The sequence below is a fragment of the Zea mays genome, chromosome 2, assembly GCF_902167145.1.
Source record: "Zea mays cultivar B73 chromosome 2, Zm-B73-REFERENCE-NAM-5.0, whole genome shotgun sequence".
In the NCBI taxonomy this organism is placed as follows: Eukaryota; Viridiplantae; Streptophyta; class Magnoliopsida; order Poales; family Poaceae; genus Zea; species Zea mays.
The window spans coordinates 111802938-111817800 of record NC_050097.1 but is presented as its reverse complement, the minus strand read 5'-3'; the positions used below and the strand labels follow the sequence as shown (position 1 = coordinate 111817800).

At 46.5% G+C, this 14863-nt stretch overlaps 1 protein-coding gene across 3 annotated transcripts in view; it reads left to right on the top strand.

Annotated features, from left to right (window-relative positions):
• Nucleotides 1-14863, top strand: part of LOC541711 (pullulanase-type starch debranching enzyme 1) — a 52541-nt gene that overhangs the window by 27594 nt on the left and 10084 nt on the right. For 2 of the 3 annotated variants that reach the window (XM_020547999.3, NM_001111450.2), the window contains 4 exons: nt 5674-5745; nt 6926-7051; nt 7224-7280; nt 7596-7670. In XM_020547999.3, the coding sequence (XP_020403588.1) occupies nt 5674-5745; nt 6926-7051; nt 7224-7280; nt 7596-7670 (330 nt within the window). Of the gene's footprint in view, nt 1-5649; nt 5746-6925; nt 7052-7223; nt 7281-7595; nt 7671-14863 lie in introns of all 3 variants that reach the window. The other variant, XM_008670390.4, reaches the window with a different exon arrangement.

Here is a 14863-nt window from a genome sequence, read left to right as displayed (position 1 = left end):
GCGATCTGAAGAGTAGAAAATCGGTGATGCGTGCTGACTGTCCGCAGCGGCAGCTAGCGTCGTGTGGCGGCAGGGACTGCACGCACGACAGACGCAGAGAGGTGACGCACAGGGACCGCGCGCAGAGGGCGCAGCCGGCTGACGAAGACGGCGGGTGGTGCGTGCTGACTGTCCGCGGCGGCAGGCCTGCACGCAGAGGGCCCTCGCAGACGTCCCCGCACGACCCGCGCAGGGAAGCCGGCGGACAGTGGCGTGGCCCGTACACGAAGGCCGGCTGATGGCAGCGCAACCCGCACAGGGAGGCCGGCGGACAGCTGCGCGGCCCGCACACGGAGGAAGTGCGGCGGCGGCGCGACCCGCACACGATGAAGGGCGGCGGCGGCGCGACCCGCACACGGAAGAAGAACGGCGGCGGCGGACTGCTGAAGAATGGCGGCGCGAATGCAGACGACGCGCTGGTGGTCCGCGACGGCGGCTGCTGCAGGGGAGATCCGGGACGCCGCGACGGAGGATGGGGGAGATCCGAGCCGCGACGGCGGCTAGGGTGGGTAACAGCCGCGACGGCGGCTAAGAAATTAGGGTTTACGGTTTCGTAACCTGCTCTGTTACCATGTTACTAACCTTGGGATTGATAATGGATGATTAGTCCCTAAGGACTGTAGGTAATATATATAGCAAGTAGGCCTGGGCCTAATGGGCCTTAACAAAACCTTGCTGGTTCTTTCAATTAAACTATTCGAAAGAACGATGCACTTACTGTTCTAATTTTCTTAACAACAATATTTGGGACCAAATTTTGTTTTAAACTACGATAGTATATGCCAAGAACAATTTCCTTGTTGCCTTTTAAGGCCTGGTACAGTGGTAGTGTCTTCGCTTGTACAATCCATGGTCATACAACTTTGTTTCTTGTACCATGGTTGAGTCGGGGATATAGGGAGTATACCTTCGCATAGATTCGATAAAGGATTTTGGTGTATCACCCTATGCCTACATGACCGGTTAGGCCCTGCTCGGGTTATGTGGGAGGAGCATGTCAAACACACAGGGGCACAATGAGGGAGATCAAGGTTTGGAGAGGTTCGGGCTGCTGGGAGGCATAAAACCCTACATCCTTTTTGAGTGGATTGAATGGTTCTGGAAAGCGGCCAAGTCCTGTTTACAAGGATGCTTGTGAGCATGAAAGTGTAAAATGCATGAGGTTGGTACCCCTTACCCCCTCTCCCTTGTAGTCCAAAGGAGAGGAGGTTACCAGTAACAAGTGAGGCCAGACAGTCAGCCTATCCCTAGCCTATTTAATGGAAGCCATGTTGATGTCAGTTTGAGGTTCTGTAGCCATTAGTCCAAGGTCCTGTTGGAGTGTCCGAGAAGCTATAGATTCATGCCCTGCCTTTACCGGATGACCCGAGCATGAGCGGGGCGTGCGCACGTTGCTGGATTCTTAGGACATGGCAGGTGGAGGAGTGGGCATCCACACCGCTATAGGAGCCCTCGTAGGCTGTGGTGACGTCACAGATGACATGGAGCGTGATAGGCCATGGTGTGTACTGTCCGTGTCACCACAGGGGTTGTCGTAGGTCGTGGCATAAGCACTCAACTTTGATTTGGATTATAACTTGATTAGAAATCATACTTTAGTCAAATTATAATTATAGACATGTCAACCTTGATTAGTAAAATAAATCTACTACTCAAAGGGTAAACAAATATCTAATTATAACAGTATGTGATATATCAAAATAAGGTTCGCTACTGTGTAGAAAATTTTATTACAAAGCCAACGCAACTGGAACGGACTAAAACAGAGTTAAAACGGACGAGTTATAGAATAAACATGTTTTAGGGTTCATTTTCTATTAAATAAGGCTTTCAGAGGTCATTTTGCAATTTCTAGGGACTCCTGCGTAATATTCCTACTTTTAGATGGATGGCGGGTTGTTTTATCTAAACTCCGAGTGCCAAACTGCAAAACGGGATCGGCCGAAGGGGTACAAGACGAGATCGGCCATCCGATCTAACTCCTACGCCCCAGATTAGTTCCGTACTGATTATAAACCCGCATCCACTCACAATCGTCGGATATGAGATCCACGATCCACGGTTCATGATCCGCTCGCTCTCTCACTGCCGCACGATCTGGTTTGACGGCCCAGATGGGATTGGTCAACCATTATGCACGCTCTAATCTCCCTCGTCCGTGACCCCATCAACGGACAGCGGCCATCCTCCCCACCCGAGCTCCCAGGCGGCGGCGCAAGGAGTTTCCCCACGGCGGCACCATGGCCGGCCGACAGCCCCACCTCGCACACGGTCGCTAGAACTCCGATCCCAATGATGCTACGCATAGAGGAGGTCAAGGCGAACCCATGGGTGGCTTACCCTCGATTGCCTCGCGGCATTGCTGGCCCGTGATGCGATGCGGCTCTGCGGCGAAGCACCATTGATGGCGACAAATTCCATTAGACTGGGTTCTTCCCGTCAGGGATCTTCACTGGCCGCGTGCATGACCCCGATCGATGGTGATCCCTGGACTCCATCGCAGTGGCCCTGCCTATTTTCTCTCTTCTTCCATCTCTCTCTACCATGGCGCCCGGTCTCTCACTCTGCGTTCGGCGAAGCCCTCGATGGCGCTAAACCTCCTTTCCTGGCGGCTTGGGATGCAGAGAGGATGAGGCGGTCAAGGATTTTATACCGGAGCAGAGTCCGATTCGGGGGGGGGGGGGGGAGGTCGACGAAAACAACGGCGAGGATCTCGGGCGATCAGCGTTTGGTTTGTTACGGCAGGGAAGAAAGGTCTGGCGAGGAGGCCCCACGCGTCAGTGGGCCCCGCTCGTCGGTGTGACAGCCCGTGGACGCATGCGTTGGTTGGGCCGCGCCAGGCAATGGAGAGTTGGGCCGGGAGTAGAGAAGGGAAGGTGGGCCGAGGGGAATGGCTGGGACGACCTGGTGGTTTCTCTTTTGCCATTTTTTTTGAATTTCAATCTCAAATTCCAAATTTGTTCCAAATTCAATTTGATTTGGGGTTCAATTTCCAGGTTGAATGCACCACAAACAAAACCCCCAGCATGAATGCAACTATTATATTTTACTTGTTTATTTTATCTCTTTAAGCATAGAGGCATAAAAATATATATAATTCAATAGGAATGATTGTATTCCAAACAAACATATTCTATATCATTATATATCTATATATTTTAATTAGAATTCCAATTTCAGTATTCAAACTATATATATATATATTTGAACAATTTAATATTATCATTTATGTGTTTCAAGAAAGTATTTTCGGGGATATGAATATCTTTATCTAAGACATTTTAATTCACATCTTTTGGAGAAAGTATTTTCATTTATGTGTTACAATTCCTGAGAAAGAATTCGGAGAGCTGGGGCCCTCTAAAATGCAAGTTTTTCCTTTGGTTAGTAATCAATGGCCCTGTTTTTTTCGGCTTTTGCCTGGATTTTTTTTATCGAACGCACAGGAGAACTGCGCATCTTATATATTAAGAAAAGGAGAAAAAGGTCTAAAATAGACCTAGAACAAGGTGCCAATAAAAAAGCCTAGATAGAAAAAGAAGAAAACAAACCGCACAAACAGCAGAACAGCACAGAGGGGTACCAAACAACCCCCAGCCCCACCAAGGACCTAAGGCCACAACCTCCTTAAATCTTTAGCCCTTGCCAAGCCCCACAGAACAACATCCTCATGAATATGTTGCATGATGATGTTGATGTTGGGGGATGCTCCATCAAACACACATTCATTTCTATGCTTCCATAGCCACCATGCCACAAGAATCACCAAGGAATTAAATCCTCTTTTCTGATTTTTTGGCACCTGGCACTCTGCTTCTTTCCACCAATCTTGAAAAGTTGATGTTGCCAATCCTGGAGTCAAGCGATGCAACCCCACCTTGTTCAGAGTTTGCCACCAAGTGTCCCTGGCAAACACACAAGCCACTAGGATATGCTGAGCTGTTTCCTCCTGCTGGTCACAAAGGGGGCACCTTACAGGATGTTCAAGACCTCGTCTGCTTAATCTATCCGCTGTCCAACAACGATTTAGAGAAGCTAGCCAAATGAAGAACTTACACCGTGGGGGCCCAACTTTTCCAAATTCTTGTAGCCGACTCAAAAGTGACTGAACCAGCCATAAAACGGTCATATGCTGATTTTGTGGTATAATCTCTAGATGCAGTTGGTAACCATCGATGCACATCAGGAGTCCCTGGATGTAACTGAAAACCTTGTACTAGGTCCCAAATCACAAAGAAATCGATGATAATCTGCGCTGACAGGCTGCCAGATATGTCATTTACCCATCTATTGTTTACCAGTGCTTCCTGCACAGATCTGCTTTTCTTGATTCTTCCTGTAATACGGCTGACCAGCGAAGGGGCAAGGGCAGATATTGATTGTCCATGAATCCAACGATCAGACCAAAACAGGGTTCTAGAGCCATCACCTACTGTAGTGTGAACCGAGGCAGAGAAGAGAGCTTCGACATTGGGATGTACCTTGAACATAAAATCTGTCCAGGGCCTTTCTGGTTGAGTTTTTCTGAGCCAAAGCCATCTTAGATTTAAAGCCCATCCAAGAAGTTCTGCAACTGGTCGTCAGAATCGGCTTCTGGCTGCCAAATGCTTTGCTTCTCAGTCCGCTTCTGTGAAAATCGATTCTGTGAAAATCGCTCAAATCAATGTGAATGTAGAATCCGCCGAGTCGTCGCGATGGGAGGAATCTGGTGCTTCCTAAACCCTAAATCGTGCAGGCCTTTTTCATCTTTATTTGCGTGCAAGCCCCGCGATATCTAGATTCTCGTGACAGCTTGATTTTTCATGAATCCAGATTCTTAGAAAAGGTCTTCAGAAAAAAGCTATCCCAAAAGCCCCAATAACTGGTGTTGGACAATCAGTTGCCTAGCCAAGCGTGGTTTGCCCACACCAGCCTGCCTTCCCGTTCAGTGATTAGGCCGAGGAAACAATTGAGGATATTCGTATCTCCTGTGTGTTCACTCGACAGATCTGGACAACAGTGTTCTTAAGGCGTCGCCTAGGCACTAAGGCGGTTGTCTAGTGCACTTGCTCGCCTAGGCGCCTTAAGAACACTGCTGGACAATATTTTTTCAGAAAATTCCCATGTCAGCTGTAGCATCTCCAGTCGCTGCAACTTGCTTCTTCAGATCGTGGGGTAACGCGATCAGAAGCACTCCTAACTTCTAAGGAGAAACACAACACTGTGTTCTCTAATGATATAGTGGCCTGGGATGGTTGGAAACATAGGAATCTCTATATATTTTAGGGAGCCTCGCCAAACTTTTAGGGTCTCCTGCAAATAGTGGTTGCTGAGTGTAGTCTTTGGTGCATGGCGGGTGGCTCTAATCTTTAGGACCTGCTCATTAGGTCGTTCAGCCTAGATCTTTAGGCTCTGTCGATAGGCTACCGCCCCCTTGTTATATTTTGCACCAGTTGCAGACACCTGTTGTTTTTGTTTCTAGCCGGTGTGTTTCTGGGTGGGTCAGTTGCCCACTCCTGTACCCGTCTCTTAATGAAATGACACATAGCTCTCATGTGCCATTCAAGTTAAAAGATAAAAAAATATCTGAAATCTTTCTGAATTAGCCCAAAATTTAATTTGCTTTATTAGTTTTGTCTTGGTCCTTTTCTGCAGCCAAATGGATTTTATCAGGGCAATGAAACAGAGACAAGGCTCACGCTTGCTACATACGCTGACCATATACAGGTCGGTTCTTCTTTTTCTGCTTGCTGAGTTTCAACTAGTTATTGACCTGTCTACCAATTTAATTGGGAACATATTTTATTCACTAGCATTATCTTATTGCATGGATATATAAATAAACACTGTCAATTGTGGCTCATGAGAAAACTAGAGATTGAACATTTGAGATCAATATTCTGTGACATGTGTTTCTCATCTAAAGTTTTTGTTGTATGTTGAACTTACCATACAATTGAGCATGAAAAGTTGCTTGTTTCGTAGAATCAATTGTTACATGTGTGATGCAGCTCTGTTGAATAAAGTTGTATGTTGAAAAATTGGAGTAACCACATGGATACAATCCAGGAAAAGAAGTAATCGAATAATGTCTTTGGCTTTTGGCCATGAATGGATTTCCTCGATGCAACAGTCATGTCGAAATGTAGCAAAGTTGAATAAAGTTAATTAGTTAATATTTTGGATGCAAGTGCATGTAGCCTTGTAACTAGTTCAGTTGTAATAAGAAAATAATAATGAGTGATCTTTTTCTGACGCTAAATTTCATGGTAAATGAGAATGAAAATGGTATTTACATCAACACTATTACACTAAGTGGTATATGCCCGTAACTGTTAAGTTATTATGAACGTTCACCTCAACTGACTCTTAATATAAATTCTATAAAAAATCTTGAACACGCAAGAGGACTGGATACCTTTGTATTGTAGAGAGAGAGAGAGAGAGAGAGAGAGAGAGAGAATAGGGGAAGAACCCTGTACAAAGCAACCTACTTATCTCATCTAAGAGGTAAGATGAGGTTGCAATATCAACAGAAGCATGATCTGACCTGAAATGAAACCTTACACAATGTCCTCTACACGATGAAAAAATAAATTCTGAAGCTTCTGGGCTCCAGCAAAAGACCAAAACTTCTAAGTTCTCAATTTTCTATTCTGTTAGTTGTGTCTTCTGTTTGCTTCCATCAATTATGTTATCTTTCTTACAACCATGTACATCATGAATTTTCCATGTTTGTCTTTCATATCCAGAAAGTCCAAACAAACAGGTGTTCGTAGAAAGATTTGCAATATTTGTCCATGAAGGAACTCCTTTATCAACAGAGGAATTCAAAATTTTGTCTAATAAGAGTTGTCACTATGAGCCGATTTTGGAACTCTCCTTATGTGCATAGCATTCCTTGCAGATTGGATTAGCTGGCAATTTGAAGGACTATGTAGTTATATCTCATACTGGAGAAGCTAGAAAAGGATCTGAAATTCGCACCTTCGATGGCTCACCAGTTGGCTATGCTTCATCCCCTATAGAAACAGTAAATTTCTGAAGTTTTTTTTTTAAAAACTGTACGTATTAAATCGTCAAAGCTCACACTCTGGAAGAGCATAATATGTTTTCTGATTAGGATGGCCATAATTGAATTACTTTTTTTTCCTTATTTACTCTGCTAAAAAAATCAGTTACTGATACATTTTCATGAATTTCAGATAAACTACGCCTCTGCTCATGACAATGAAACACTATTTGATATTATTAGTCTAAAGGTATGTAACTTATCAGGATATTCCAGGAAATTACTGTGATTTACATGTTGTTTGGTATCAATTATCAATCTGCCAATTAATCATTTTCTTTTTCTTTCTTCAAGAAAACATTTATTGACAGGACAGATTAGTGTGGATGTTTTATTACACTTTATTGGCTGCTTGCAGCATTTTCTAGCTTTTGAAATTATTCTTTATATTTGAAAACTAAACATGTATTTATATGACAATATAGTTTTACAGAAACAGTTTTACTATCTATTTCAGACATGATCTGGTACTTTCTGAAGCTTTTTTGTTTGTTTGCTTGTGCAGACTCCGATGGACCTCTCAATTGACGAGCGATGCAGGATAAATCATTTGTCCACAAGCATGATTGCATTATCCCAGGTGCTTATGAAAGTTTTTTACTTGTTCTTCAATATGAATAATCTGAATGTGTGGTGTGGCCTGTCTGATCTATCATCTATCAGGTTTAGTGGTAGTTGCATCAGCTAAACCTTAAACTTGTTTTTCTTCTTACACCCCGATTGGATGTAGATATTGAAGTCTAGAATTGGGAATTGGGATCAAGATTCCTGAATTATGTTGTTTGGTTATCTAATGAATTCAGGGTCAGAATTGGTTCTCAATTCCTCGGTATTGAACTATAACTAGAAGTTGTCTCTCACCATTCAGCCTAGAAGTTGGATCTCAATTACTATTGGATCTAATTCAATTCTAACATCTCCAATATCTACATCCAAACGGACCCTTGGCGATTTTATCAGTTTTTTTTTTCAAAACAAGTCTTACTTCTATCTTTCCATATCGCCTAGCACACAACCAAAACCCATCATAACAGCAACTTCTAGTATATGTCAATAACTATAGATATTATTTTTATACTGGTGCAGTGTAGATCATATGATGAGAGGTTTGTATATTCCAAAAATTGTAAATCGTTATTGCAGAAATGTGAAAAACGTACAAGAGTTAAGAAGACTAATCACTGTACCTCTTAAAACTATTGTGTACGAAGATAAATCTGAATAAAATTCATCCCGATCTCTCCAATAACCTCCTTATCTTGATGGAAAATCATGTGTTGGAAGTTGAAGAGGGCTGTGAAAAAAAGATTTATGGAGGGGCCTGAAGAGTAGGAAGATGGATAGGCTTCCGAAAAAGTGCTGGAATGGGGTGCAATAAATAGATCATCTATAAAGATGCAGGGACAATCAGATTCTGTGATGCCTAACGTTACAGGCTATTTCACAGCTCCAACCATGACAGGAAAAAATTGTCGTTTTGCTGAGTGGATTGGCTCCTATTTGTCACTGTGGTAGCGATCTTCAATTTACAGAAAAAACATTGGGAATCATGATGTTCTTGAGTTATGAGTTTTAAAGTTGCAAATTAGACCGGAGCTACTGGTAAGATGCCCCCGCCCCCTGCCCTTCTCTACCCCCTCCCCCCGGCGCCCAAACCACCCAAAGCCCCACGCCGACGCCTACTCCAGGCCCGGCGGCCACAGCCATCCCCTCCCCGGCGTCGGGATCCTTCTCTCCCTCTCCATCGTCGTGGCCTGCTGGCCGTTCCAAGGCTCAACGGTGGCGCGATGATGGTGGTGACCAACCTGTGGAGCTGCCTTCTTATAAGGACGTGCTTGTCTCCTCCTCCACTTCGTTGGTCCCTCCCCCCGTTGCCGGTGATGGCTGGGTGAAGGTCGTTGATCGGCGTGCTCGCTGGCGTCGTCCTCGCCCTTTGAAGCCCCCATCCAGACCCATCCCGGTTGACCTGCGTGGGAAGTGCTTCAACTGCTTCTCCTCCTCCCATCGCGCGGCGGTGTGTCGTCATCCGGTGAGGTGCTTCTCCTGCGGGCTGTCTGGGCACCGTGCTCACGTGTGCCCGCGCCGGCGGTCGGCACCTCCCAGACCTCTGCGTGCCAAGGTGTGGCGGCCTGTCTCTCACGTCTTGCCTTCTATGGGTGCCTCGGGATGCATTGCTGATGGCCACGAGGGTGGCAACATCGCATGCTCTGGTGGTGGCACTGGCGGCGGCGGACACAGGCGTACTCGTCGGGGGCATAGACGGCGAAGACCCATTGGTGCGGCTGGTGCTGTGGACACCAGCGTCCCTCCCGATGTGCTACCCCAACCCCCACCGGAGGCTGTTCGCGCCATTTCTCTGCCCCCTCCCCCGTACCGGCGCTGCTTCTTCAAACGTTCTAGGAGGATTGCCCAGGCTGAGGATGACCTGCAGAGCGCTATTGTCATCTCCGTTGTGGGCATGGGGCGTTCTGGCTGTGCCGCGGAGGTCTCCGATGCGCTCGCTTCGAGATTTGATCTTGAGGGTAATGCGCTCGACCTTCGCCGGGTTGCACCGAACACCTTCATCGCCTTGCTTCCCAACGTGGAGATGGCTGATCGGTGGCTCAGTGGAGGTCAGTCATTCTACGTTCCTCCTCTTCGGATGCACATCAAGAGGTGGTCCCGTCAATTCATGGCTAATGGGGGAGGGACGCTGCCTCATCGGCTTGATATTGAGCTCCGCGGACTTCCGTTTCATTTGTGGGGTTTGCATACAGCCGAGCAGCTTCTCGTTGGACATTGCCTTGTTCATGAACTGCACCTTGACTCTGTTGGCGGTTCTGATCTGTCTACGTTCAAATTGAGTGTTTGGTGTGATAATCCTGAAGACCTGCCTTCATTATTGGATCTTCACGTGGAGGAACCTTCGGTCCTGATTGGCGACGACCCGTCTCCCCCACGCACGGTGGTTTACCCAATTTCAATCCTTATTTCCCGCCCCGGGAACTCGCCGGAAGTGCTTCCTCCTCTCCATTTTTCGCCGACGCCACCAGATCCAGAGCGTAAGAATGAAGAAAGTGACCAGAATTCCAGAGGTCTGCAGAAGCGGCGTTTCAATTCCCAGTCTTCATCGGACCGCGCAACTGTTCACACTCGCCTGGGGCCGCGCGTCCATCACTGCTCGGCGGCTGGCCGCGTTATCCCTGCTGATGCGGTTTCTGCTCTGGTGACGCCTGCAATCCAGTCGGTCTCTTCCTTAATGGCAGTTGATGCCTCGTTTCCGACGCGGATTGACCCAGCTGATGATGCCTCGCTTCCGACGCTGACTGCTCCAGTTGATGCGCCAGCTCTCCCTGTTACTTCGGTTGTAGGGCTGGCGGCGCCTGGACCTGCCTCGTTTCCTGCGATGGAGGGGCCAGCTAATGTGTCAATGCTATTGGATGCTTCGGGTGTTGTGCCAGCGGCGTCTGGCCCTGTTCTCGTTGCTGTTAATGCTGCGGATTATCCCCATGAAGACTGTTCGGAGTCCCAAGAATCTGCTTCTGCGCCTATTCAGGAGAAGTGCGGCCATTTATGCTCGGCGGCTGGCAGACCAGTTATTGTCCCAATTGATGTTGGGGTTAATGCGTTGGTGGCACCTGCTAAATCCTCGGTTTCTTCCTTAATGACGGTGGATGACTCGTTTTCGAGGTTGGTGGGACCAGTTGATGCGCCAGCTCTCCCTGATGCTTCGGTTGAAGAGCTGGTGGCGCCTGGGACTACCTCGTTTCCTGCTGAGGGATTGTCAGCTGCTGTGCCAACACTCCCTGTGGCCTCGGGGGCAGGGTCGGATGTTGGTCTGGATTCTGCGGATTATTCACGTTTGGAATGTTCGGCCATGTTGAATTGCTCCCGCATGGGGTCTGCTGCGCCATTGGTTCGGCCTGATATCTTTCCTGGACCCTCTTGCCCTCGATACTGCAAGCCCATTCTGGTTTATTCTAGGAGGGACCAGAGTCTGCAACATGATCTTGATTCATTGGCTGATAAGTCTACCCCTACCAGTGGTAATGTCAATGTCTGTGATGTTGTTAATTCCATGTCTTCGGAACTGCATTCCCCTGGCACGCTCAGATCCTCTTTCAGTAACAAGGTCGTGAAGGCAGCTGCCCACATTTTACCTGCTCCTCTGGAAGTCAGACCTGGGAACCCAATTTCTCCAGCTGTGCCTCCACGTCGTAGTAGGCGCATTGCTGGGATTGGTGTTGAATTCCAGTCTGCCTTCAGTGATAGTCAATTCAAATTTAAGAAGAAAATAATGAGAGCGCTGCAGGTGATTGATGAAAGCGAAGGCATCAGTCAGGAGGCCCTGGATAATTATAGTAGGCTTTTTGAGCAGCCCCTCCCTCCATCTCATGTCCAGGCCCTTGCTGCCCTTTTCGGATGGACACCCCCTGGATTGGCGGTGTGTTGAGCGGCTGTTCATGCCTCTATCCTGTTGGTCGGGTTCTTCTTATATTTGTTATCATGAATCCTTCAAATATTGTGTGTTGGAACGTACGAGGCCTAAACTCTAGAGCTCGGCAAGACTCTGTTCGTAATTTGGTAAACTCCTTTAATGCTAATGTGGTGTGTATCCAAGAAACCAAGATGGCTGAAATTTCTATGCATACCTCCCTGTCTGCTCTTGGGAGTAATTTTGTGCACAAATTGTGTCTTCCCTCAGTTGGAAATAGTGGTGGGATTCTTGTGGCCTGGAGGAATGAAATTGGTTCAGCCAGCGCTTCTCGGGTGGATCAGCACAGCGTGTCAATTCAGTTTAGCCCAAGTGATCATCCTCCTTGGTGGTTGACTTGCGTGTATGGACCTCAAGGCGACAGTAACAAAATTCAGTTTATGCAAGAACTTCGGGATGTGAGATCTGCGTGTCCTGGCCCCTGGATTCTTATGGGGGATTTTAATCTCATCTACAGAGATGAAGACAAGAGCTCTGGCAATTTTAACAGACAGCTTATGGAGAGATTCAGAAGGTTTATTAATGATCTGGGTTTAAAAGAATTGGCTCTGCATGGTCGGAAATTCACTTGGTCTAATCGCCAAGATACGCCTACTCTCGTCAAGCTTGACAGAATGTTTTGCTCATCAGATTGGGAGCAGCTGTTTCCTAATTGCTTTCTGCAAAGTGCTAGCACCGATGGTTCGGATCATTGCCCTTTGCTCCTTGGGCTCCAGGTTTTAACACATGGTCGCAACAGATTTCACTTTGAATCTCACTGGACAAAATTGCCTGATTTTATTACAACAGTGGAGGCTGCTTGGAATTCTGTTCCCTCCTCCCCTTGCCCTTTTGAAACCCTTTCCAAGAAGTTTGGAGCCACCGTCAGGCGTCTCCAAAGCTGGTCTCAAAAAAGGGTGGGCCATATCTCCTCTCAGCTTGGGATGGCACGAGAAATTATGCACAAGCTGCAGTCTGCTCAAGATATCAGACCCTTGTCAGTGCTAGAAAATTGGCTGTTGAAGCAGCTTGATGGTCATGTTGTGGCCCTTTCAACCTTGCAACGTTCTATGGCTCGGAGCCGTTCTAGGATTACCTGGCTGGCTGAGGGGGATGCTAACACTGCCTTCTTCCACCTCCACGCTAAATACCGCAAGGGCAAGAATTTTATTGGTAATCTGTTATCCGACGATGGTTTAATAAAGTCAAGGCATGAGGACAAGGAGGAAACTATAAGTGATTTTTTCACAAGTTGCTGGGTTGTTCGTCTGATCGAGCTCATACTATTGATTTGGATCATCTCCAAATTCCTTCTCATGATCTCTCTTCGCTGGACAGCCCTTTCACGGAAGATGAAGTCTGGAAAACAGTCCTTTCTCTACCTTCAAACAAGGCTCCTGGCCCGGATGGTTTTACGGGGAAGTTTTATAAGTCGTGCTGGCATATTATTAAAGGAGATATTATGGCAGCTGCTATGGCTGTTTGGAATGGAAATCGGGGAAATCTGGAACTTCTCAATTCAGCATACATTATTCTTCTACCCAAAAAAGAGGATGTATGTCATGTCAAAGATTTTCGGCCTATAAGCTTGGTCCACTCCTTTGCTAAGCTTATTACAAAGCTTTTGGCAAATAGGCTGGCCCAACACCTGGATAATATGGTTTCGCAGAATCAAAGTGCGTTTATTAAAGGCAGATCCATTCTGGATAATTTCATGCTTGTGCAACAGACAGCAAAGTTGTTTCACCAGAAAAAGTGTGCAAGGATCCTCCTTAAGTTGGATATCACCAAAGCTTTTGACTCTGTCTCATGGCCCTTCCTCCTGGAGGTCTTAAAGCATTTGGGTTTCGGGCAAATTTGGTGTGATATTGTTAGCATTCTTCTTGCTTCTGCTTCTTCCCAAGTAATGCTTAATGGTAAACCAGGTAGGAGAATTATTCATAGACGAGGTCTTCGGCAAGGGGACCCTCTTTCCCCCATGTTGTTCATACTGGTTATGGATGTGCTAGGCTATTTAATTAAGGAGGCTGCTAATGATGGTTTGTTGGTGCCTCTGTTTGAAAGTTCAGTTCATAACCGTATCTCTATTTATGCTGATGATGTGGTGATTTTCCTCCACCCGGTGGCTCTTGATTTAGTAATCACCATGGACATTATCAGGATTTTTGGGGAGGCAGCTGGGCTCAAAGTGAATTTGGCAAAGAGCAGCGTTTTCCCCATCCACTGTACTGCTGAAAATCTGGATACCATTCATAATCTGCTGCCATGCGTTGTTGCCAACTTCCCCTGCAAATATTTGGGGGTGCCTCTATCCTTAAAGAAGCTCGGCAGACAACACTTTCAGCCATTCATTGATAAAATTGCAGATCGTCTTCCCTGCTGGAAAGCTGATCTGTTGACTAGAGCTGGAAGACTGATTATTGTCCAGACTGTCCTGTCTTCAATGAATATCTACTTAATGATGGCCATGGACCTTCCTTCTTGGGTTTTCAAAGCAATTGACAAGATCAGAAGGAATTTCCTGTGGAGAGGGAGGAAAGAAGCTTTGGGAGGACATTGCTTGGTAGCTTGGAACAAGGTTACAAGGCCAAAAGAATTTGGAGGATTGGGTATATTAAATCTGCGTTTGATGAATTGGGCTCTTAGATTACGCTGGCTCTGGCTGGAAAAAACCGATACTGGCAGACCTTGGGCATCCTTTAAAATAAATGCTCATCCTTCAGTTAAGGCCTTCTTCTCGGTAGCAATCTCCTCGGTGGTGGGCAACGGCAGAAACACTTTGTTTTGGACAGATAATTGGATCGATGGACAAAGTCTATGTCAGCTGGCCCCTCATTTGGTCCAGATGGTCTCTTCTAGGGCTAGAATGAGGAATGTCCACGATGCCCTCATCTCAAGGAGCTGGGTCCATGATATTAGAGGAGCTATCACTGTAAATGTTTTGTCTGACTTCCTCAAGGTTTGGGACCTCACTACAGACTGGGTCTTAACACCAGATCAGGAGGATAAGCATAGCTGGAGGCTTTCAAGCTCAGGTTTATATTCGGCCAAATCGGCATATACCGGTTTCTTTCTTGGAGCAACAACTTTTAAACCATGGAAAAGGATTTGGAAATCATGGGCTCCAAATAAATGCAAGTTCTTCATGTGGCTCGTGGCCCACGATCGCTGCTGGACAGCAGATCGACTAGCAAAAAGAGGACTGCCTCACCCTCAATTTTGTATACTTTGTGATCAAGAGGAAGAAACGATAAACCACTTGCTGGTTTCCTGTGTTTTCTCTCGGGCTGTCTGGTTTCAGATGATGAAATCTGTTGGGT